Source organism: Acinonyx jubatus, chromosome X, assembly GCF_027475565.1.
Source record: "Acinonyx jubatus isolate Ajub_Pintada_27869175 chromosome X, VMU_Ajub_asm_v1.0, whole genome shotgun sequence".
NCBI classification, from domain to species: domain Eukaryota; kingdom Metazoa; phylum Chordata; class Mammalia; order Carnivora; family Felidae; genus Acinonyx; species Acinonyx jubatus.
In genome coordinates this window covers 15,779,158-15,802,564 of record NC_069389.1, presented here as the reverse complement: position 1 = coordinate 15,802,564, position 23,407 = coordinate 15,779,158, and the positions used below count along the sequence as shown (strand labels likewise).

The 23,407-nt window shown below is 49.1% G+C and overlaps 1 protein-coding gene across 7 annotated transcripts in view; it reads left to right on the top strand.

Annotated features, from left to right (window-relative positions):
- The first annotated feature begins 951 nt into the window (after nt 1–951).
- Nucleotides 952–23,407, top strand: part of SH3KBP1 (SH3 domain containing kinase binding protein 1) — a 331,711-nt gene continuing 309,255 nt past the window's right edge. Inside the window, exon 1 of one of the 7 annotated variants that reach the window (XM_027054604.2) lies at nt 952–1,310. In XM_027054604.2, the coding sequence (XP_026910405.1) occupies nt 1,307–1,310 (4 nt within the window). In that variant the 5' untranslated portion in view covers nt 952–1,306. The remainder of the gene's footprint in view (nt 1,311–23,407) is intronic. The other 6 variants (XM_027054606.2, XM_027054603.2, XM_027054600.2 and 3 more) reach the window with 6 other exon arrangements.

Here is a 23,407-nt window from a genome sequence, read left to right as displayed (position 1 = left end):
TGGCGAAAGGTTTGTAGTGGTGAATGGACCCAAAAAGGATCTTGTGAGTTACCTATGAATGCCCTGTTTTCATTTCAGCGCCCATTCAAAGGCCGGCTGTGCAGGTCTGGGGTGGTGGGGGGGTCAATGTGGCACAATACCTTGCTGGGGAGGGAGTCAGCCCTTGCCTCAGGAGATTCTTGGGAACATCAGCGCCTGGGAACAGAGCTGAGCAACCCAATCCTACCTGGCCAAGGCACGGGGGTGCGCGGTTAGGGGTCCCCGTGAGGGTCGGTGCGAGGTGATGTGCCCCACCGGCCCCTCTGCACCTTTCTCTCTTTCCGGATCTCCGTTCCACCGCCTCCTATACGCCGAATTCGCACTTGACCTGCCTTTCCCATGCTGCCCTGAATGGATGTAGCATTTCCATCCCTCCATAGAGACCCCTTCTCCTGCCTTCCCAACAGCTCCCTCAGTGAAAGCTTAATCTGGGTTGCCTCGATCTCCGATCCCCGGAGTTACCTGCCGTCACCCTCAGCAGGTGTTCATTCCCTCACCTAGCCATGGTCTCCCCTACCCCAGCCCGTACACCTCTAGTCGCACCCTCCGGATCGGCCGCTTCCACCTTCTTTCCCACGTGCCCTTCCACTCGGACGCCCCCTCCCCCACGACCCCCCTTCCAGTCTCGAGGAGTCTCGCGGCATTTCCCCGGGCGTTAGCCGAGCCGCCTCGGGTGCGGGGTGGCCTCGTAGAGCAGGGTCCCTCCCCAGCGGGCGGTGAAGGGGGCGCCCGAGCGCCGCAGCCGCAGGGAGGCCGGGGGCGCCTGCCCCGGCCCCGCCCCGGACAGGCCCCGCCCACCTCGGGCCCGCCCCTCACTGGCCCCGCCCCCGCCTCGGCGGCCGCGCGTCCCCGGCAGGCCGAGCCGCAAGAGCCGCGGCGAGGAGGGGGGCGAGCGGGCTGCGCGGCCGCGGCTGCTGGGCGCTGGGCTGGGCGGCGCTTCTTCTCCTTTTTTTTTTTTTTTTTTTTCGCAATTTCCACTCGCGGGGAGCAGGAAACCCGGCGCAGCCGGGCGCAGCGGGCCGCGATGCAGCAGCAGCAACAGCAGCAACAGCAGGAATCACCCCGGGGCAGCAGCGGCAGCAGCAGCAGCAGAGGCAGCAGCGGGCGGCGCTGAGCCGCCGCCGCCGTCGCTACTGAGGAGAAAGCCGGCCCAGCCGCCGCCGCGTTCGGATCCCTGCGCCCCGAGCCCTGATCCCGGAGCCCGACCCCCGCGCCCGCCTCCGCCAACTTTCACGCTGCCTCGGCGGCCCGGCCCGGCTCGACGCCAATGGGTGAGTAGGGGGCTGCCGGCGCCCCGGTGCCCGGGCGCCCACCTCAGCCTGAGGGCGGCGCGCCTGTCCCGGGACTGCGGAGTCGGGAGGGCGCTCCGGGGGCAGGGCCCCGGCGGTGACACCGCGGTGGGCACTCTGCCTACCTCGCGCACCCCCGTTCACTCCCACTCGCGTCCCTGCCGAGCCCGCGCGGCACCGACCGGAACCCCGCGGGGTCCTGGGCGGAGGATCGCGGGCCGGCCCGGGGCTGCTGAGGCTGAGGGATGCAGGGGGTGTGGTTGGTTCTTCGGGTGGGCGGGGAGAGTTTTGTCTTGGCCATTTTTTCGCCCCAGCGCGCCCTTCTCTGCGCTGAGGACGTGGGTAATGGGAGCTGGTGGGCTCCGGCCCTGCGCCGGGGTTCGCGTTGTCTGTTCCTGGCCCCGCCGCGGGGGAAGCCAGAATCTCGGGGTCTCGGCGCGGCCAGGGACCGAGTTGCGTTTGCTGGGGGACGACGTGGTGGGGGGGGGTGCGGGAAACGCCCCAGTACCCGGCTTGGCGTGCCATCCTCGGGTCCTGAGCGCCTGACGCGTCTCCCTTGGCGCCCCTCTTCTTCCCGGCCCTGACCCTCTCTCTGCCTGCCTTCTCTCAGCCTGGTGAGCTCTCCGCTGCGTGATGCTCAAAGGGCACTTCCTACATCCTCTAAGTCTGAAGGCTTGGGGAACTGGAGCCGGTGATCCAGTCCTCGATTTACTGGTGGAACATCAGTTCCAAGTAGGCAACTAACCATTAGGCCCCCTGGGTCCCATCTGGTGTAGACTGGCACATTGGAGCCACCTTGCCCAGAGGATGTGGCACCTTATTGGGCAAAGGACTTGTGATTGCCTGGGCTAGTAATCGTGTGGCCGGCCCATCCAGTTAATGTTCTTGCTGGCAGCCAATCTCTGTCTTTCATGCCTTTGGCAGATAATTTTAGGTGTTTCTAGGCCAGGCATAGGAAGGCTGTCGATGACGATAAATCATAATAAAGTGAGACCTTTCTGTGGGCAGGTAATAGGATTTGAGTAGGCGAGTCCAACAGTGATAGGTAAGCGGTCATAGGATGCCCCTGAGGACGGATGCAGTGGAAAAGGGGAGGTTTAACCCAATCAGTTGTTGACAGGCAGTTAAAATCCCATTTGTGGTCACTGCCATAAATGGTTTTCCTTTTCTAAAGTGGTGGCCATCCAATGGCCTCTCAGCTTCAATGTCACTTTTTTCTCAGTGCCCTTCTCTGGTCCCTGCACCACCTCCAGTCTATATTAGTTTCTCTGTCACCCTTCTCCTCTAGCACCTTTTTAAAAAGAGCGGTATTACATATTTATTTGAGTGTAACATTTATCTTCCCTACTGTAAGCTCCATGACTGTAGGGACAGAACTGCGTGGGTGCCGTTTTGCTCGGCGCTGTTTTCTTTGGTGCTTGGTATGGAGCAGGCCCTGAATAAATATTTATTGAATAAATGAATGAATGAGGGGGTATGAAACCCTCCTACTTGGTGGAAGACAAAATGCTTAGCTCAACACTCTTGTTTTGCTTTGCCATCTAATAAGATGATTTAGTTTATTAACAGAAGCATATACTTTAAACATTACTGATTACTTGAGTAACAGGTTGGTTTCTCCTGAGGTAACTGAAAGTGATTATTTTGATCACCTTTCCTTTTTTTGTGGGTCCCGAGAAGGTTGGACAAAAAAAGAAGTTAGATCCAAATGTCTTCTCCTGTGGCTGGACTGTGCTTTCTGTATCTCAGTGGGAAGAGGAGTCCAGTTTAAGAAGAAACAGACCTGTTTATTATTCGAGTCTGAACTGTTTTCATTATCCAGAGCCTCCTAAGAAAATTAGAGACTGCTTCTACAGTTTATAGTCCTTTCAAGCTTAATCTTTTTTTTTTTTTTTACTGTAAACATTATAAAAGGGAGGGGGTGCAGAAACTGATTTTCATTTGTTTCAGGTGTTACTGCTTAGAGGTGATAAGATTAAAATGAATGCTGTCATTTAATTATTTAAAATGTTTATAGTGGGGCTTAAGATGCCCATAGTTGTTTATGGCTAAAGATCGCCTGCTATTTTCTAAAGCGTCTTCAGCAGTGTATTTGGGATGAAGTACAGGTAGGTAACAGTTCATTCTGCATGTCTTCCGATGGAGCCACCTAACAGTGCCGTTTCTGAAGCAGGTGTGTGTGTACACACAGGCGCCGCCCCCTTCCCCATCCCCAAGTCTCCTTGGTTTGCAAAAGATTTGTTCAGTGTATCAGTTTGATACATTTGCATTCTCACCTGGCCTGGGAATGATTTTTCTGTTGATGGCAAACACAGTAAAACTGTCTTATGTAGTCTTTAGTCTGAAAAAAACCTGAAGTGAAGCCAATTAGTTGTAAAATGGCCTCTTAATGGAAGCCCGCTCAGAATGTGCCCTCGGAACTTGCAGGCAGATGCCTACAGTGCCAGGTACGGGCAGAGCCTCTTGTAATTATGATCACACAAGTGTTAATGATCCCAATCTGTGAACAGTGAAAGATTTGCAAGCCCAGCAAATGATTTTTGTTTAGAAAACTCCAGAGTAACAACAAAGTTTGGACTGTTTTCAGCAATGTATTGTTTTGGTGAGAGATTGCTTTACGCTAAACTAAAGCAAAAATGAATGCAATGCATTGACCTTCACAGTCTAAAGTTAGAATTGGAAGAAAGACTCCACCTTTATCATTCATCACCTTTACTTTGCCCCTTCACGTCCATCAGGACACAGGCAGAACCTTGCTACCTTGCTGGTTGCACAGACCTTCAGTTCTTTTTGCACTACTGATATTCTCTCATCAGCTCTTATGTTTGAAATTGTTTTTTTTTAATGTTTATGTATTGATTTTGAGCAAGCGAGAGAGAGAGAGAGCATGAGCAGGAGAGGGACAGAAAGAGAGGGAGAGAGAGGGGCTCCCAAGCAGGCTCCTCACTGCCCGTGCATAGCCCGATGTGGGGCTCAATCCACGAACCAGGAGAATCATGACCTGAGCCGAAAACAAGAGTCAAGACGCTTAACTGACTGAGCCACCCAGGTGCCCCTGAAATCGTTTTAAAGCAGGTTGCATACAGTGGCCAGCATTCATCCATTCATCCATCTATCCATCCGGTATTTATTGACCTCCTGCTTTGGGCCAGGCATTGTGCTAGGAATGGGTGCACGACACCCATAGACCTGCCAGCTTAGGCTTTTCCGGCTAGTGGGAGAGGTAGGCCTGAGTGCGATGCTCATGACAATATGCAGTTATAAGCCCTGGTAGGTCTCGTGAAAGATGAGAGAGGGGCAATGTGATTTAGGTTGCAGAGGGGTAAGGGCAATGTCTTTGAGGAGATTGTGTTTCAGCTGAAATCTGAAAATTGGGTAGGAGTCATCACTGCCCTCCAGTACCCCCGTCAACACATCCGTAGCGCAACAGGCGGATCTCCTCTCCTGGCAGCGACGGACAGCGTGCGTCACGGGGAGCCGCGTCGGACAGGACCCCGCGTAGGACTGGGCCTGTGGGAGGGGCTTTAGGGGAGTGTTTAAGGAAGCCAGGTGATCTCTGGATTGGATGCTGGCTGGAAGTGAGGGATTTCCACGGTCGGGGGTCTTCATGCATCTTCCGGAGAAGCAGGGAAGACCAGAGAAAGGCTGTGATGGGTAAAGGAGCAGCAGTCACTCCTATTGGCCAGGATTCGGGGATGTGTGGAGACTGTTGTGGTTTGGACAAGGTTCACTTGTTCTCCGTGTTCGGACAGGATTACAGAGTGGTCTTGTTTTTGTCTTGTCCCATCCTGGTCACAGAGCGGCCTTGTCTGATGTTGGTGTTCTGGGGAAATTGCTTGTTCAATGGGAGACTGCCCGGCCAGCTCCTGGCCGGCAGGGGCTGCTTTTCTGAGTTAACTAAGAGACAAATGGGGGGAGGGAAAAGGAGTCGAGGGTGGGGGAGGGTAGGAGAATGCCTTTCTAGGTATACTTTGTGGCTACTTCCTTAATACGGGCCAGCTCTCGTCTGGGGACTGTTCAACATTAAGCGCAATGGACAACTGAAATGCCATCCCAGAGAAGAGATACAGAGTCACACGGAGCAAGCTGCTGAGAGCCAATAAGTCAGGATGGCTCTTAACGGGAAAGACGCAGGGCAGAAAAATACTAGAATCCTGGCATTGTGAGAGGAGAGTCTAATGCAGTGGTTCTCAAGAGTGTGGTCCCCCAGCATCAGCCTCCTTGGGATCTTGTTAAAGATACAAATTCTCTGGCCCCAATTCTGCCTACTGAATGATGAACTGGGGTGGGGTGGGGAGCCTAGCAATCTGTGTTTTAAGGAGCCCTCCAGGTGGTTCTGATGCATGGTCAAGGTCGGGGGTGGACCTTCTTGCCGTGCAGGTGAGAAAGCTGAGGTCCAGACTATGTGGGTCCCTGAAGGGTAGTACCTGGGCACTCTGGTCAAATATAAGATGCTGTTACAAGTGACACATGGCCTTAGAGAAGGAGAAAAGTATGTTCCTAGTTCAGAACAAACCTCGTATGGAATCGCTAGAACAGTACAGTGTTGATTCTGCCGTGAATCTAGCCCATGCCAGACCTCCAACACCCAGGCATTAGTGACACTAGCTGGCTCATCTCAGTGTCTCTTGGACTTTTACCGGAGTATCACATAGGCCTTCGCCATCATCCTTCTTTGCCCTCCGTCCTCTTTAGAAGGGACGTTACGATACATTGTTCGCATTGTCAGGGTTTTTGATCTTTGTTCCTCATTTTTTGTACCGGTACCTGTATCAGTTTCTGATTGCTGCTGTAATAAATTACCAAAAACTTGGTGCCCCAAAATGCCATAAGTTTATTGTCTTTAAAGTTCTGGAGGTCAGAAGTCCAACACAGGTCTCACTGGGCTAAGATCAAAAAGTGGGCAGGGCTGCATTCCTGCCGGAGGCTCTAGGGGAGAATCCCTTTCCTCGCTTTGTCGTTTCCAGAGTCTTCTGCATTCCTTGGCTCACGGCCTACTTCCATCTTCCAAGCCAGCCGTGGCCGGTCAAGTCTCTTTCATAGCACATCCCTCTGATACTGACTCTTCTGCTTTTCTCTTCCGTGTTGAAGGAGGGCAGGAACTGCATCACTTTGGTCGTTGTGTCCCTGTGCTGGCACATGGGAAGCCCCAAGTTAATATTGATTGAATGAATTATTTTTCCTAACCTTCTAGCTAACTTTATCCAGGTGTTTCTTGGACACCTCAAACAGAGCATGCTACACGCGGAGCTCAGCATTTCTCCTCCCCGTCCCCACTTCCTGGAGGATATCACTGCCTTTCCCACCACTTCCATAGGTGTTCTCCTCTTGGTCTCGCCTCCTCTTCTTTCCCATCTCCTCTCTCTCCATTCTTTCCAGTGTACAGTCAAGCCCAAATGTTTCTGGAATGCTTTAGAAACATTTCTGCAGATGCTTTAGATCGTGAACGCCTTAGCAAAGCCTTTGGGGAGCTTGGCGGCCACGCCTGCCTTTTTTCCATGCTTGTTCAGGCCTCTGAGCCTTTGCCGTGCAGTTCCTTTCCATTCATGGGGAAGGGATTTCATTCTCTTCTCTGCCTTGTAGTCCCTCTGTGTTAGTTTCCTCTTGCTGCTGTGATAAGATACTACAAACTCAGTGGCTTAAAACAACATAAATTTGTAATCTTACACTTCTGGAGGTCAGAGGTCCAAACTGGGTCTTACTGGGTTGATATCAAGGTGTGGGCAGGGCTGTGTTCCTTCTGGAGGCTCTCAGGGAGAGTCCATTTCCTTGCCTTTTCCAGCTTCTGGAAGAAGCGCTCACGTTCCTTGGCTTGTGGCCACATCACTCTAACCTCTGCTTCTGTCTTCACATCTCCTCTTTTACTCTGAACGTCCTGCCTTCCTTTTATAAAGACCATTGTGTTCTATTGGGCCTACCTGGGTAATTCAGGCTACCCTCCCCATCTCAAGCCCCTTCGCTTAATCTGTCTGCAAAATCCTTTTTACCACAGAAGTAACATTCACAGGTTCTGCGGATTCGGATGTGAGCGTCTTTGAGGGGCTGTTAGCAGCCCGCCACACCCCTTGTTCACCTTTTGAGGCCTGCTCCGAAGGGTGCTATATAACATGTCGTCTTGTATTAAGTCTGTTCATCTCTGACAGGGTGTCCCCAACTACATTGCCCTGGCTCATTGCCTGGCACACGGGAAGTGCCATATGTTACCGAATGAATGAATGAGTAGCCCTTTCACCCAAGTATGGTTACTGCTTGAAATTCTCCTAGGCTATTGGCTGCCAGGAGTGTGTGTGCAATTCTGTAAGATCCCCCAGGCACGGTGTGCTGACAGGGTCTGTTTGCCGACAGTTCATGGTGGCCCGCACTGCGGTGGATGAGAAGGGTAACGCCACATGGCGTGTGGCTTCGACAAAGAACTGCAAGTTCAAGATGGAAAATTCTCTCTGGCAGTGGCTCTCAACCGGGGGCGATTTTGCCCCCCAGGAGGACATTTGGCAATGTTTGGAGACGCTTGGTTGTCACAGCTGGTGGGGGAGGGCAGGCTGCTGGCGTCTGGGGGCCAGGGGTCGGGGATGCTGCTACACATCCTACAATGTACAGGACAGCCCCCCAATGGTTATCCAGCCCCCAAAGTTGGGGCAGCCTGCTCTGAGCGTTACACAGATGGTTGAAACACCGTTTCCTTCCTTCATCATCAGCTGCTCCGGACACAAGGTTTCCTCTGGAGCCACAGCCTTTGTTTTATGAATAAACCCAGAAGTCACTGGAAAGCAGGGCTCTTTGGCATTCTTTCACCATTTTGTTCTGTGAGTAGAAAGTGTCTTAACACAGCTCATTGCGTCTCTTCTGTCAATCCCTGGGTTGCAGAGTTGTTAAACTTATTTCTCCCGTGTTTGGCTCCCCTGATGTTTTGCCTTCCTGGTGGGATGTGCTTGTGTGCCGGGTGGCAGATGGTGGGTCCTTCTGCCACTCACACATGGGTCTCTGGAACTGAAGTGCTAGAAAGGTCCTTGGCAGTCATGGCAGCCCACACCATCAGATGATGGAACTGAGACTCTGAGAGGCAAAGTGCATGGTCCCCTAGCTGCAGGGCCCGGCTCCCTTTAAATAGGAAAGAGCTAGCAACTTATATAGGTAGGCGCTCAGTAAATATCAGGCTCCTGCTTCCCCCATTGAAGCTCTTTCTGCTAGCTGTTTCCTTGGTAAATTAAAAACAAAACAGCGTTATTGAGTTATAATTCACATATCTTACAATTCACCCGTCGAAAGTGTGAAGTTCAGTGGTTTTTGGTATATTACGTTATTAATTTTTAAAATCATGGTAATATGGATATAACAAAATTTGCCATTGCAACCATTTTTAAGTCCGCAGCTCAGCGGCGTTAAGTACATGCGCAGTCTTGTGCACCCAGCACTACTATCTATTTCGAAAAGTTTTTCATCACCCCTTCCTGTCAAGTTTCTAACTTGAAGCATAGAATCCAGATCCCCTGGGGGTTCCTGGCTGCCCAGGCATTTTGGAGAACACTTGGTAGAAGTCCAAGGGTCCCAGTTGAGATTCCAAAGGAATACAGGAAGAGGGAAAGTATGGTTTTGCTGTTTTTACATGTGTTTGGTCACCGTCTCCTTTGGGAGGCACTTCAGTTTGACTCTGTCCCTCCAGCCACCTCGCTTGGTTACATCCCTCTCGTCCTCTTGGGGGAATTGTGAATATCCTTTTCTATCCTGAAGCATTTGTGAGTTAGTTGCTTGGGTAACTTCCTTGGCAATTACTGGGATTCATCAGGATATTTCAGTCACGGGAGAAAGCACTGCACTGCCAAACTGACCCCTCCAATCCACACGTAGAGAGTCGAGAGTTGCATGTTTCTTTGCCTGAATCCCTTTAGCTGGCAAAGGTATGCGGGCACCCCGGGTGATTATGAGAAGTTGGTTTTCAACTTGATTGTTATTGTATGGGTAAATATCTTGCAGGAAAGCCAATAGTTTTCATTAGGGGACACTTCAGCAAAGCAAAATGTATCCCGTGGACCTTCCTGGGGTGATAAACTGTGCTATGTTTAGCTTCGGGAAGAAAAAACACTAATAACAAAAAAAAATCCTCACTAATATTTGTCCTCACTGAACTGCATTCAGTTGGCAAGAAAAGCCCAGTAAAGTCCTTAAGCTGATTTCCTTCCAGTGGCCATGGAAGTGGTGGGGCCACCGCAGGAGGCTGGCCTGCCCCCAGGTGAGGGACAGAGTAGCAAGATGAAGTGCTATTCAGTTCATACTGCTGTTCTTTCCTCAGTGTCTTGGATTAAATGCTATAAATGTTGACGTCTCATTAATTACTCATTTTGCTTAACAAATTTAAGTCTTTAAGCACCGGAGTACAGCATGTATAGACATTTTAAATCACCATCTCCTTAGATTTCAACTATTTACCAGTCAGTATGCAAACACCAGCCCTTGTGTTTTTGCTGGATTTTTCTAGACTGTTCTAGACTTGGAAGACTTGGGGCCCTGTTCTAGGTCTGGTCCTCTGGGGCTGCACTAGTTTTATCCATCACACACCCACTCCCTGTGTGACAAGTCTTTAATTAGCTTAGTGTCCTCCCTAATTATTCCAGCTAGTTCTCATTTTTGTGCCTAGAGCTCAAAGGAGGTGCTTAAATGTTGTTTTGGATAAGAACTGGGAAAGGCCTTCTTGGCTTTGCTGTCCCCTCTTCTTAGCCGGCTTCTTCACGGATATTCATTTTCTTCACCAGACTCTTCTGGATGCTACCTTCTGCTTGAGCATTTTACATGCTAGCTTCTGAGTAAAATTCATTTGACATGAATGGCTTCATAAATGGGCGTTGCCTTTCTCCTGTTGTGATCATTCAGAAATCAAAACCCCAAACCCCTCTTCATAACAAACAACATGGGATCATTTTTCACTTAACCAGTGATTTCTCACTGCCCCTTTGTTCTCCATAAAATATTAGATGGACAACAGACGTGTCACCTCAAATACAGTCCGTCAGGTAGCTCATTGTTGACCCTTGAGCAGGTTGGGCCGAGCAAGTGGTGGGGAATTGATGGTGATGTTTTAGCTTAATTGCTGCCTTTGTCAGCAAAGAAATGAAAAGAAAGTACTTAGCTGGGGGGGGGGGGGCTGGATCTGGGGAGAGAATGGGAGTAGGGGTGTCCCCAGTGGAGGACACAATTTGCACAGGGAAGGAGTTCACCTGTTTTTTGGGGATTGAGACTATAGCTACTTGCTGGGGGAATTTTCAAAACATTTTAAATGTAATTTCATTTTTTTTGTAATGAAAAGTGCTCACAATGACACGTCTCTTTCTGAATCTCAGCCCTCCAGTTCTCTGGTGATTCCTCCCCCGTCCCCTGACCAAGGCTGTCTGTGTTTTATTTCTCCCAAAATCTTCCAGGCAAGTTCATGCCTGTAGCAGCGGACGTGTATTTCTGTTATTTCTTCCTCCTTCTATGCGATGAGGTCATGGTTAATCGCAGATAGGAGAACTTCTGTGTAGCTGGTGGCTTCCTCCACTAGGGATGTGCACCAGAACTCTATGTCTGGGTCCTCCTCGTCTGATTTTGGTGGACCGATGGGCATATTTTGGAAGAGCTCTCTAGGAGAATGTGCTGTGTACTCCTGAGTCTCAACTGGTCTAGGTTTCTTAACCGGTAGAAACTTTGTCCTGGATCTTAACTGATCGAGACCACGCTTCTTAACTGGGTTAGGACTCTCTCTTGCTTCATATTGCAGACGTGCAGTAAGGACTTTCTTCAAGTGAGGAGGCGAAGCAGAGCCTGTTACCTGGAAAGGAGGGCTTATTACAGGGTCACAGGGGCCTCTCTTGCACCCCAAGGGTCCCAAGAAGCCCCAGAACCAGGGGTGGGTTAACTGCCCCATGTGCCATCTCGCCTTCTCTCCTCCCCTCCTCCCTGCCCCTGTCCCCTTTCTTCTCTCTGCGCATTTCATTCATGGGGCATGTGCCACAGTTCCAGCCGCTTGTTAAGAGTGACTTGATTGTTCATTCCAGTTCCAAATTCCCATTAGCCAGGCTGAGCCCACTGGAGTCCATGTCGCTCCCGAAGATACACAGGTGGTTGCTGTGGGCCCACTTCTAGGAGGAGAAGGACGCACCTGGTTCCAGTCCCCTGATCTGAATGAAGCCCTGTCCTGGGAGCAGTGCTTGGTGAGATGGGGGTACCTGGGGGCCACTCTTGGGGCATGCACTATATACGAGGATGCTTGAAAGCCGTGAGCCAGAATACCTGAAAGTGCCCTGTTGCCCATTTTCTCTTGACAAAGGGGTGATGAGTGTGAGGTGGTGCTAGAGCCTTTGACATTGTCCCATCCATCTTTGGAGCCCCTTTCATAAGGCTCCCCTGAGGAAGGGCTCCTGGCCCTGTCGGGCACAGTTGTGCTTCTGAGTGATTAATGGGGTTATTTTTATCCTTTGAGACCCCAATCGTGTAAAAAAGCGTAGATGTGACTTCGGAGGCATTTGGATGGGTTGATGATAGCACACTGTGGGGGTGGGGTACAGTTGTGACACTTTCTGGCTCTTTTAGGGAACCTGTGGGTTCTTAAATGGAGGAAGAGATGAAGACATTGTGAAAAGCAGCCACTGCCTGGCAAGGTAACCGCCCAGTCAGAGAGATGAAGGGGAAAGGGGGCAGGGGACTGTCATCCAAAGTCTGGCGGGCTGCCTCTGTCCAACCTCATGCCTTCGCTCCTCTCCACTTTTCTCCCCCACCCTTTCTCGGTCCCGTCAGACATCTCTCATCCCTCACCACCCCCACCCACTCCATCTCTCCCTTCTACCCTCCCTGCCTCTTCCCTTCACATTTCCGGGTTGTCTCTCTCTTCCTCTGCTGCCTTCCAAGTAACCCCTCTTCCCACCTTCCCTCACCTTCTCCCTGCCACATTCTCTCCCTCCTAACTTCTCTTCCCTCTCTTTTTTCTTTGTCCCCACCCCTTCCTGCCCCCCCAGCACCTTCTGTCTTCTCCTCCCCCACCTTCTCTCTTCTCCCACCCTCCATGCCAACCCCCACCCTCTGTCTTCACCCCTCTCCCCATACCTTCCCTTTACTCCTTGCTCTTTCCCCAATTTTCTCTTCCCTCAGACCCTCTCTGTCTGACCTTCGCTGTCTGTCCACCGATCCCCCATCCCCCCACCCTCTTCTGACCCTCCCTCTCTCCCACTCTTTCTCTCCTGCCCTTCCCTGGGGCCCCTCTCTTTTTCCTCCCTTTCTCCTCTGCCTTTCTTTCCACCTCTTCACCGCCCCCTCCTCTCTCTTCCTCGCCCCTCCTCTCCTTCCCTCTTCTCACCCACATTCACCCTCCTGCATATCCTGCTTCTCCACATCCCTGCCTTTCCCTGCCCTTCTTACTGATCCCTCTTTTGCCTCTCTCCACTTCCTCCTCCCTCTCTTTTCCCACCCCTTTCCCTCCCATCTCCTCCCCAGCACCTCTTCCTCTCTTTCCTCCTGGCCAGCTCTCTCTCTCTCTCTCTCTCTCTCTGTCTCCCTCCCCCAACTCCCGTTCACTGTCGAAACCCTTCTTCTCACACCCCTCCCATTGCTTCCTCAGAGCCCTCTCCCACTGCCATTGCCGGGGCCTCTGGACTTTCTGCCAATGTCACCAGTGCACCGTCCACCATCGCCACCTCCTTTGCTCAGTAAAAGTAGTGTGGCCGGTGAGACTGGCTTTTATTCAGAGCAGTCTAAGGTCACAGAGGCCACACGAGGAGGTGTGGTCCCCCGGGGAAGAAGAAACCTTTGAAGAGTGGTCCCTGGGAGGGCCTTGGGAGGAGCTCCTGCCATCGCTGGGGGAGGGGGTGGGGCGCAGGCTCACCATCTCAAGGGAGGGGCTCACCTTCCAGCACCTGCACGGAGGGGGTGGATTCTAGGCTGTTTCTTCTTCTAGCTCCAGTGTTCTCGAACCTTACATTTTTTTTGTTTATAAATATAGCGACTGTGTTATAGGATTTAGAAAATAAGAAGCAGGAGAATTTGAATTGGCGACCCATACTGTACTCCGATACAACCACTGTCATTTTATTTTGGTGTGGGTCTTTTTAGGCTTTTTGCTATGTACTTGTAGCTATATGTGCATGGATTGTAATAGATATAATTGTATGGCCTGGTGTTTATTTACCTTCATAGTCATCTTCGAAGCCAGTATTTTTAGTTGCTGAATATCTGACTTCTGGATCTCGATTTATGTCACCATTTCCCTGTCACTTGAGCATTTATGTTGTTTCCATAATCTTGATATTATAAATAGGGATGTGACGGACATAATTTTCCTTTTTGTCCTTTAAGGAATTCAGGTTGTAGGCAGGGTGACGTTTTATATCCATTCTTTATTTCCATTACCCTCTGAATGACTAGAATGGCCGATGATGATGATAACGAAGAGGACTTGAGTCCATGGGGATTAGTGCATGTGGATCGGTGGGATGCTTGCTGTCCCTGTGCTTGCTTTCAGTTTTAGTTCAAGAAACTATGTGCTCATATGGCTTCTTATCCCTTCTGCACTATATGTGCTTCCATCCGTGTGTGTGTGTGTGTGTGTGTGTGTGTGTGTGTGTGTGTGTGTGAGAGAGAGAGAGAGAGAGAGAGAGAGAGACAGAGACGGGAGAGGTGGGAGAGAGACACCTCTGAAGGAGACTGCTGTGAGGCTTTCATAGTCCACAGCACTGTACCCTTTCCAGTGTACCATTTTGAGGTGATTAATCCTGGTTTAGCATTCAAGTGTGAGATTAGGGTACACACAGTGAAAGGTGAAACATTTGGGAGTTTGGTTCCTTCTCTTTCTTTTCCCCTTCCCTTCCTCCTTTGACTTCGTGCCCTGGCTGGCATTGAAAGGAACTTTGTTTCCCAGAACCTATGGAAAACTGTGTCCTGCAGGCCCTGGGTCCTCAAGGTGACTTTATATTTCTCTGGGATATGGGTCTGAGTCCCGTGCTGACGAAGGAAATATCGTGGCTGTAATAACCCCTTTGTGGTTTCTGAGCTTAGCTTTGTGTCATTGTCATACGCTCCCCTAAAAATATTATGCTTTTAGCTTCAAACGGTGCAAGGTAAGGCTGGTTAGAACCCCAGGATCCAGGCTAGAAGAACCATCTCAAAGCCTTGGCTTCATGATGCATCAGTTTCGTTAACGAACAGCATTGTGCCAAGTATGTATTCCTCAGCCGGCAAGTATATGCCATATGTCAGCTCATGTACCTGGCAAAAAATGAGTTGAGTATTTATGATGCCCTCTCAGGGGCAAGTTTCTGTGAAAGTTCTAAACTTCATGATAGTACATGATGGAGAGAGAGCATTGGTGACTACCCTGTACCACACACTTTCTCCCTTTGTTACATTTTCAGATTGTGAACATAAACCAGCCCGTACTGGTAGAATAAACAAGACAGTTGACTCAATATTGCCATATACTGGAATTCAATTAAATTCTACAAGTGTTTATTGAGTGCCTGTTAAGTGTAAGATTCGATAACCAGAGGAACTCAGAGATATCTAAAGTTCCGCTCAGTGACACATTTTAGTTAACTTTCATTTCCCTTAGTGGGAGGGAGCCTGTGATGTGATTATTTCATGAACCACACAATGAAATCAGCAGTTAAACCAAAGGCTGTTGGTTTGAAGAGAGTCTCTTTATCCAGAAAGAGGAAAGGTGTTAATTTGAGGAACACGCATCAAGTTAGAAGACAACTTTCTGAGATCCGACGGTGTTTAGTCGGTCTCTGAACCTCCCTCCACCCTGGAGGTCTAGAGAGAAACCAGATAGAGCAGCGTTTCTCAAATGAGTAATGTGGAAGGCCCCTTGACAGGGAAAGTGGTTTCCAAGAATTCCTATTTTGTCTTAAATGTTTGAACGTGTTTGTTAGCTTTTATTTATTTATTGCTTATTGTGGTCAACTATGAGTGACATAAAATTGACCATTTTTACCATTCTCGTGTATAGTTCAGTGGCATTAAGTGCATTCACATTGTCGTACAACTGTCACCACCGTCCTTCTCCAGAGCTTTTTAATCTTCCCCACCTGAAACTCCATGCTTCTTAAACACTAACTCCCCCCACCTCCCCCTCCTCCAGCCCTGGCAACCACTATTCTCCTTTCTGTGTCTGTGATTTTGACCCACTACAGGTACTTCATGTAAATGGAATCATCCCGTATTGGTCCTTTTGTGACTGGCTTATTTCACTTGGTGTAAGGTCTTCAGGGTTCATCCATGTTGTAGCCTGTGCCAGAATTTCCTTCCTTTTTAATTGCCTTAAATTTTAATAACGATAGTACTGGAAAATCCAGGCACTTAGCTAGATATAAGCTCCTTTTGGCTTTTAGCTCATTTGTAAGTATAAACCTGGCACAGATTTGCAAATTAAGTATAAATTAACCCAACACTAATAGGAGACACGATGGTGCGTTTCAGAAATGACGTTGTTGCTGGCGATGTGACACGGTCACATCTGCTTAAAGTGGCACGGTCTTTTGAGTTCACTTGCCTCTCCCTTCTCTTTTGTCTTTTCACACTATGGTGAGAATCCGTCCTCCACAGGCCTTTTCACTTCACGCGATGCCTTCAAAACAGTTCGGAAAGTGATAAGGTATTTGATACACACAAGACTATATGTAATGTGGATGGTGTCAAGAGTCATTATAAAATAAAATAGATACTCAGAACCCATTCCCTCAAGTGCACTCTGGCTCAGTCCTCTGTCCCTGCCTTCTCTGGAGGAGAAGACCATCATGGGTCTGGTTTTTGTTGTTGTTTTTTTTTTAAAGTAGGCTCTGTAGAGCCCAGTGAGGAGCCTACTTAAAAAAAAAAAAAAAAAAAAAGCCCAATGCCGGGCTTGAACTCATGACCCTGAGATCAAGAGTCGGACGCTTAACCGACTGAGCCGCCCAGGCTCATGGACATCATGGGTCATCATGGGTCTTTTTAAAAACATCATCATTCCCTTCTTCTTTAACAAATAGTTTTAGCATTTCCACATACATCTCCTAAAAACATGTTGTCTGGTTTTGCTTGGTTTTAGTTTTTTTTTAAACTGGCACCAAACTGCACAGAGACTTGTGATTTGCTTGTCTCTCATTTTATAGTTTGTGTATTTATTATTGTATATTTATCCTTTCTCCTAGTGGTGGACTTTTCATCGCTTCCGGTGTTTTGCTACTATGAATGGACTTCCTATCACCATTTAATAGATGTCTCTAGGTACACGTGTAAAATATGTTTTTTAAAGGCGTATAGCAAGGAGTGATTTTGCTGGCTTTCAAGTTGCTGGATTTCCGAAGTGGTTGTACCAGAATATTCTCCCAGTGAATGAGTGGATGAACAAACTAATGAATAAAGAAGAGAACATATTTATTGAAGGAGAGAGTATATGAGCTTTAGAAGAGAACGCCACATTGGTTTTCAAAGTGTGTAATCTCAGAGTGTAAACATTTCTGCTGTTCCCATGTCCGCCGACGTTTGGTATCCCAGATATATTAGGGCTTAGACTAAGTGGCTGTCACAGAGACCCCAAGATAGCATAGCTGTCTATTTTCCTCTCGGGCGACTGCCTGCTGACCCCAGGACTGTTGAGGATGAGTGAATGGCTTTGCTCTGCAGGGTCATTGGGATCAGGTTCCTTCTGTCTTGTCGCCCTCTCCACCTTTCATAGGGCGTTACCTTTGTGGCGGCGTGGTAGGAGCTGGCTCACCTTCCCTGGTCTGCCTTCCGGCCCAGGGCCCCAGGCGAGAGGAAGGTGGAGGGCGAGCAGCTCCTCTCTTTAAAGGACGTGACTTGGAAACTGTCATTCCCCAGCACAGCCCATTGGTGAGAATTTAGCTACAGTCTTAGCCCTAGCTGCAGGTGGGTCTGGGGGATGTGATTTCCACCTGGCCGGCCACGTGCCCCCCACACACCGGGGGTGGGGGTATTAATTTCTTATTCCTGCTGTAACAAATGACCACAAACTTAATGGCTTAAAATGACACAGAATTGTTGTCTTCTAGTTAGGGAGGTCAGGAGTCCACGATGGGTCGGCAGGGTTGCGTTCCTTCCGCAGGCTATAGGGCAGGATCTAACCCCTGCCTTTTGTAGCTTGTGGGTGCTGCTACACTCCTTAGCTAATGGTCCCTTCTTCACCTCAGTCCCACCCCCTCCTCTGTCCTCACATCCTCTCTGGCTCATCTGCTTTCCTCTTCCGTGTTTTAAGGCCCTTGTGATGACGCTGGGCCCACCCAGGTAATCCAGGATAATCTCCCCATCTCAAGGTCCTCAGCTTCATCTCACCTGCAGAGTCCTCTCTGCCTGGTTAGGTAACATATTCACAGGTCCTGGGAATTAGCATAGGGACACGTTTGGGGGTGCCATTACTCTACCGTGGAAGGAGGGAAGGGTTCTGTTTCTCAAACGAAGAGGGGGATACTGGGAGGTACTCATCAGTCTCTGCTGCATCATATGGCTGCACTTTTGCCAATCTCATGGCTGTGGGTGTATTTTGAAAGTATTAAATCGTCAGAGCTGGTGAACTTTCTGAAGACGGTATTTCATTCTCTTACCTTGTGATTCCCAGGGTTCACGTGTCTAAATAACGACAAAAGCAAACCGTATATTGGAGGTCTACTTTTTTCCTCACGAGTGTCCATGCCCTCCGTCTGTCTTCCGTTTGCCGCATTCCTTTTGTGAAGGCCATTTCCAACCGCTGGCCTGCTTGTAGTTTCCTCAGGGAAGCCCACGGAGCAGCTGCCATCGCTAGGATTAAATACATGGTGTGTATTAGGAGCGTGGCACAGAGTAGGGGCTCAGATGAGTTACCAATAAACAGCCAAAAAGGCCCCACTAGCACACTGTGCCAGAGCCCTCAGATATGTGAGACCCCCTCATACATTCTGTGCATGTGGTAGGTGCACTGATCATACTCCCCTATCCCACTAGCTTTGGGCCCCCCAGCTTTTGTGTCCCATCTGTTTTCTCTCTCTGTGTGTGTGTGTGTGTGTGTGTGTGTGTGTGTGTGTGTGTATGAAAGAGAGACAGATAGAGACACACAGATTTTTTGGGGGTGTGTTTTATAGACTGAATGTTTGTGTCCCCACAAAGTTAATATGTTGAAACCCTAATCTCCAATGAGATGGTATTTGGAGGTCAGACTTTTTAAAAAAAAATGTTTATTTATTTTAGAAAGATTGAGAGAGAGAGTGAATGTGAGCGGAGAAGGGGCAGAGAGAGAGCGTGACAGAGGATCTGAAGCAGGCTCTGCACTGACAGCACTGAGCCTGGTCTGGGGTTCGAACTCACAAACCAAACTGTGAGATCATGACTTGAACCAAAGTTGGACACTCAACCAACTGAGCCACCCAGGCACCCCTGGAAGTGGGACTTTTGGGAGGTAATTAGGTTATGAGAGTGGAACCCTCGTGAGGGAGTTAGTGCCCTTATCAGAAGAGACCGAAAAGACCTTGCTTTCTCCCCCTCCCTCTCCCCCAGACACTGTATATGGATGCCAGGAAGAGGGTTCTCACCAGAACCTGATGTGCTGGCACAGTGATCTTGGACTTCCAGCCTGAAGAACCGTAAGGAGTAAATGTTTGTTGTTGAAGTTACCCAGTGTTTGGTGTTCTGGTTAGAGCAGCCCATGCCAACTAAGACAGCATGGAAGAGAGCAGTGAACATGAGAACTCTGGTGTATCTGTCAGTCCCGGACTTTGTCTTTGGTGGAAGACTGCAGATGTTTACAGCAGTGTTGGTAGTTACACAGAAGTTTTGGAATAAAACTCAGAAGGATCTGAAATTACACATTTATTCCTTCTATCAGAACGGCACTTGTTGGGATGAGCACTGGGTGTTGTATGGAAACCAGTTTGACAATAAATTATACTAAAAAAGAAATAAAATAATAAGAATTCAGCCATTTATATGAAGAAAAAAAAGGAATGTAGAAATAATATGAAAACAAATGCCTCCAATGAATTCACAATGTCTTAAAATGGTGTGCTGAACTGAGTTGCCTGGACTGAGGTTGGGTGCTGGGAACACTGGGCTTCTGAGTAGTATGGTTGTGGAGAGGGTCTGTACTGTAGATGGTGTTCTGGAAATTCAGTGTAGAAAATGATCTTAAGATTGTTAGGAGCTGTGAGAGCCACATCAGATCTCATCGTGGCCTGTGGTGTCTTACAAATCTCAAATTGCTACTGTTTGGGAATCTGGTTGATATTTCCATAACATCTCAGGTCCCTAGCTTCTCTTAGAGCCCAGGTCTTCTGGTATCCTTGGGCTGGCGTTCCTCCTTGGCTGCAGTTGTGGCAGCTCTGTTCAGGTGGGTGAACATGTGAATTTGGTGTGCCATGCTCCCCACCACTCCCTGTTGCCTCCCAGACATGAGCTGCAATTGGAAGTCAGTTGCTGGAGACAATCAGGCTTATTATGCTGTTGTTCCTGGATCTTCTTAACTTTTTGGGTGTCCTGACTACCCGAGTAGACCATTGAGTTGGCTTTCAAACACCCCTAGCCTCAACACTGTGAATTCTCTCCTGAAATTACAATAACATTTTGCTCTCCTTGCTGGGGGCTGGATCATTCTTTCAGAGATAGTTGCCGAAAACTTGCAGGTCACAGGGATTGTGTGAACCTCTAGGTAGAACTGCTATTTAATGACTGACTCCAGGTCGCTCTCCTTTGAATGTTCCTGTCACAACTAGCAGGGTTGGTACGTTGTTTTTCATCTGATAACCTTGGTCCCACCATGTCTCTGCCTGGCCCATGAGTGAGAAATGCGAATAGTTTCCAGTATCCCAGGCTCTTCCCATTCACCTGAGCTGTAATTTGAGCACCACAACACCACCAGTGCCTGCTGCACTTTCTTTAGGCTTGGGTCTCGTCATTGACCTTGGTGCTGACGTGTGTGTTGGCTCTATGCTGGCTGTGCCTTGGGAGCTGGTGTTTTAAAATAGATTGTCCTGTCAAGTGCACCCAGGTGGTGGACCTTCAGTGGTAGGGAGAGCTATTTAAAGGCGTAGCATGACTGGAGAGTTCTGAACCAACCCAATGAGGGATGTCTTTCAGGGGCCAGATGTAGATAAGTGAGACCAGGGCCAGTTTGGGGAATGCTGTGGGAAAGCAAGTTTCTCCACTCTGAGAGGAGGCAGGGGTGGCGGTGGGGAGCAGTAGGGAGGAACAGGGAGGTGGAGCGGGCTCTCATCTGATTTCTGTGCTAACTCGGGTCCTCCCCATCTCCCCACAACTGGAAAGCGTCTTTCAGGAATGTTTTTTTCTTTGGCTATCCATTGCTTCCTTCAGATAATGGAGGGCTAAGTCAATAGTGTGTCAAATTTTTGTGCACCAATTATTGGATATAAGGTAGGGAAACCTTTCTGCGGTGATGACTTAGGAGTCTATGGTACTCATTAGTCTTTAGCTGGCTCCAACAGCACCATTCTGGGCACTTCCCCATGGCCCCCCTGCTCTCCCTGGGCTCTGCTAAGTCTTTGCCTTATTGTCCTTCCATATTGTCCTAAGCTCTGTCCTGTGAAATCCTGGCCTTCAGCCTGGAGCTGATGAGTTCTTGCTTAGGACGTAGAAGGGAATAGCATGTTCGGCTAAAATAATTCATGCATGGTACAGTTGTGTTTTAACTTTCCTGGGTCAATACTTATGGATGAGAAGAAACCACCAATTGAGGATGAGTTACTGATTTTTGAGGGGGGGATCATGAGATGTCTTATTTATCTTTGCTTTACTTGGTCTGCTGGAAAAATGTAAGGAAATCCGATTTGTTGTAGCCAGACCATTCCATCTTCCTCTTCCTCCCTCTCCACTGCTAACTCGGATGTGGATACCTCCTAATGCACAGGAGAAGGGTCACTGCTTGAGGAGAGGGCACTGGGCACGTGCTGGCTCAGGAAGCCCCACCAGGTACTGCAGGGACCCCACAAATCATGCTCCGTGGACTGTAGTTCCTTTGGCTCCAAGGCAAAGAGCACGGTTGTCTTCTCCACACTGGTGTCCCTGATTCTGGCACGGTATCGCAGCCAGAATGAGCAGCTAAAGAAAAATATTTGTTGAATGAGTGAAAACAACATATGATGTATGACTCTAAAGCCAGAGTCTCTTTCCCCAAACGGGGCCGGAAATTGGTATCTAATGGTATCGCATAGTCACATCTCCTTCGCGCATCGCAGACAGGTCAGGAGTAGCTGAGAAAGCCATTGCTGCTCAGCCTTCCCTACTCTCGGCCCAGTCATTTTGTAAGGTAGAGTCACACGTTTGGATGTATTTCTGTTTTGAAAGATCCAAAGAAATAAGCAAAAATGATCCATGGCGCGGTCCGTAGGAGAATTTTGGCTGCACGGCAGCGTTTGTGCCCCGACCACTTGTACTGTACATTCACGAATCTTCCTGTGGCCCTTGATTAGCCATTATCGGTCATCTCTTTGCATTGAACTTGAGAAAAGAGCAATGATTGGTTGGTTCGGGGCGCCCTGTGTCGGTAGGGCAGCCGGCATGCTGGCTTACTTTACCGTCTCCCAAGTTTCCTTGCTGTGAGTCTGCCACAGAAGAAATCTACTTTTTCTTAGTTGTGGCCAGCGTTCGGGCTTGCCACACTTCCTCCTGGGGACGCAAAGAAGTGCACGCCTGTGCCCCGCACTGTGCACAGGAGATTTGAGATAAGGGGGCCGGTGTGCTCCTTTCTGCAGGCTGCCTCTCACCCTGCATTTAGGGAAGTGTCGCTGGCCCGCTGTGTGCCCTGCAACGGGATGTTTTTCTTCTCTTTTCCTCTTGCTGTACGTTATCTTTAGCCTGAACCGGTCCCTGGTGTTTTGCTTCAGGATTTTCTTTGTCCCTAGGGAGTAATTGCTTAGAAAATGCCCTCTTGTCAGAAACTCGAAGTCTCCAATACCATGATTTGGTAGCAGAAACTCTTCTGTCATTTGGCTTAATGTTTTAAGTGTTGCTAACGGCTAAGAGCTGGCAGCGTGATGGTGGGTCCCTTTGGAAGCCAGTTGGGCCAACTGGACTGTCGGCTGTCCACTTTTGTCAGTGTGGGAATGCTCACTTGGGGACCAGCCCACTTACCAGAGGCACTCCGATCTTTTAATGCTTTCGTGCTTTGGAGAATTATAGGAGCCATATGCTGCTTCACAGGTAAGCGAGACTTGCTAAAAATAGAGCTTAAATGGCCCACTGTTGTGGCATTGGAAATAATGGCTTTTTATTTTTAGGCCAGCCTTTGTTAGCCCTCACTCCTCTCAAGCTTGGGTAATAGGAATCACAGAGCAAGACTTTTGTCAGTTGGACACTGTTAGAGTTTGAACCCTCACTCCCAGCCGGTTGGAAAGAGAATCCAAATCTCTTGAAACATGGAGAGCTGACCGCCCTGTCACTCCGCTTCTTCACCCCCACCCTCTATTCGGGAGGATCCTGTGTCACTGCGCGTTAAGGGTGCTCAGCACACACACGGAAAATACGTTCAGAAGAGTGAGTTGTGCCTCTCTGTGGGTGTCTGGCGCTGGCCAAACGAATAATCAGAACAGATTAGCACATACGTACCAGCTCTGAGGCCACCGAAGAACAACACGGAGACTCAGACCCGCGTACTGTGGGGTTGGGGTGGTCCGAAATGGAAGTTGTTCTCACCATACTAAGTTGCAGAGTGATGCAGTCAATGATAGGTAAGAACAGGCTTAACTTCCATTGCTCATTTCATAAGTAATAATCTCATTTTACTATCCCCATTCTTGCCCACCTTCAGTTACAGAAATAACTCTGAGTGGGTTTTCTTTTTAAAGATCTGTGTCAAGCAAATACCTCATAAAAATGGCACAGGCAAAGTGTTCTATTTAGAATTGCCCTGTGACACAAACCCACGTGTGTTTTCTGTCCCCGGGCCCCGGGTTCTTTAGAGGTAAGGCCTAAAGGAATGGAGGCCAGTGGCCTTCAGAGGAGGCAAGTGTTGTGGACTTTGCGCAGATAGTTTTACTTAAGACTCACTTATTTATTAGGCCTGGAACAAGCTACCGTGGCACTTGACATCCAGGTTTATTTATTTGGCATTGCTGCCATTGCAAATGGCCGCAGAATTCGTGGCT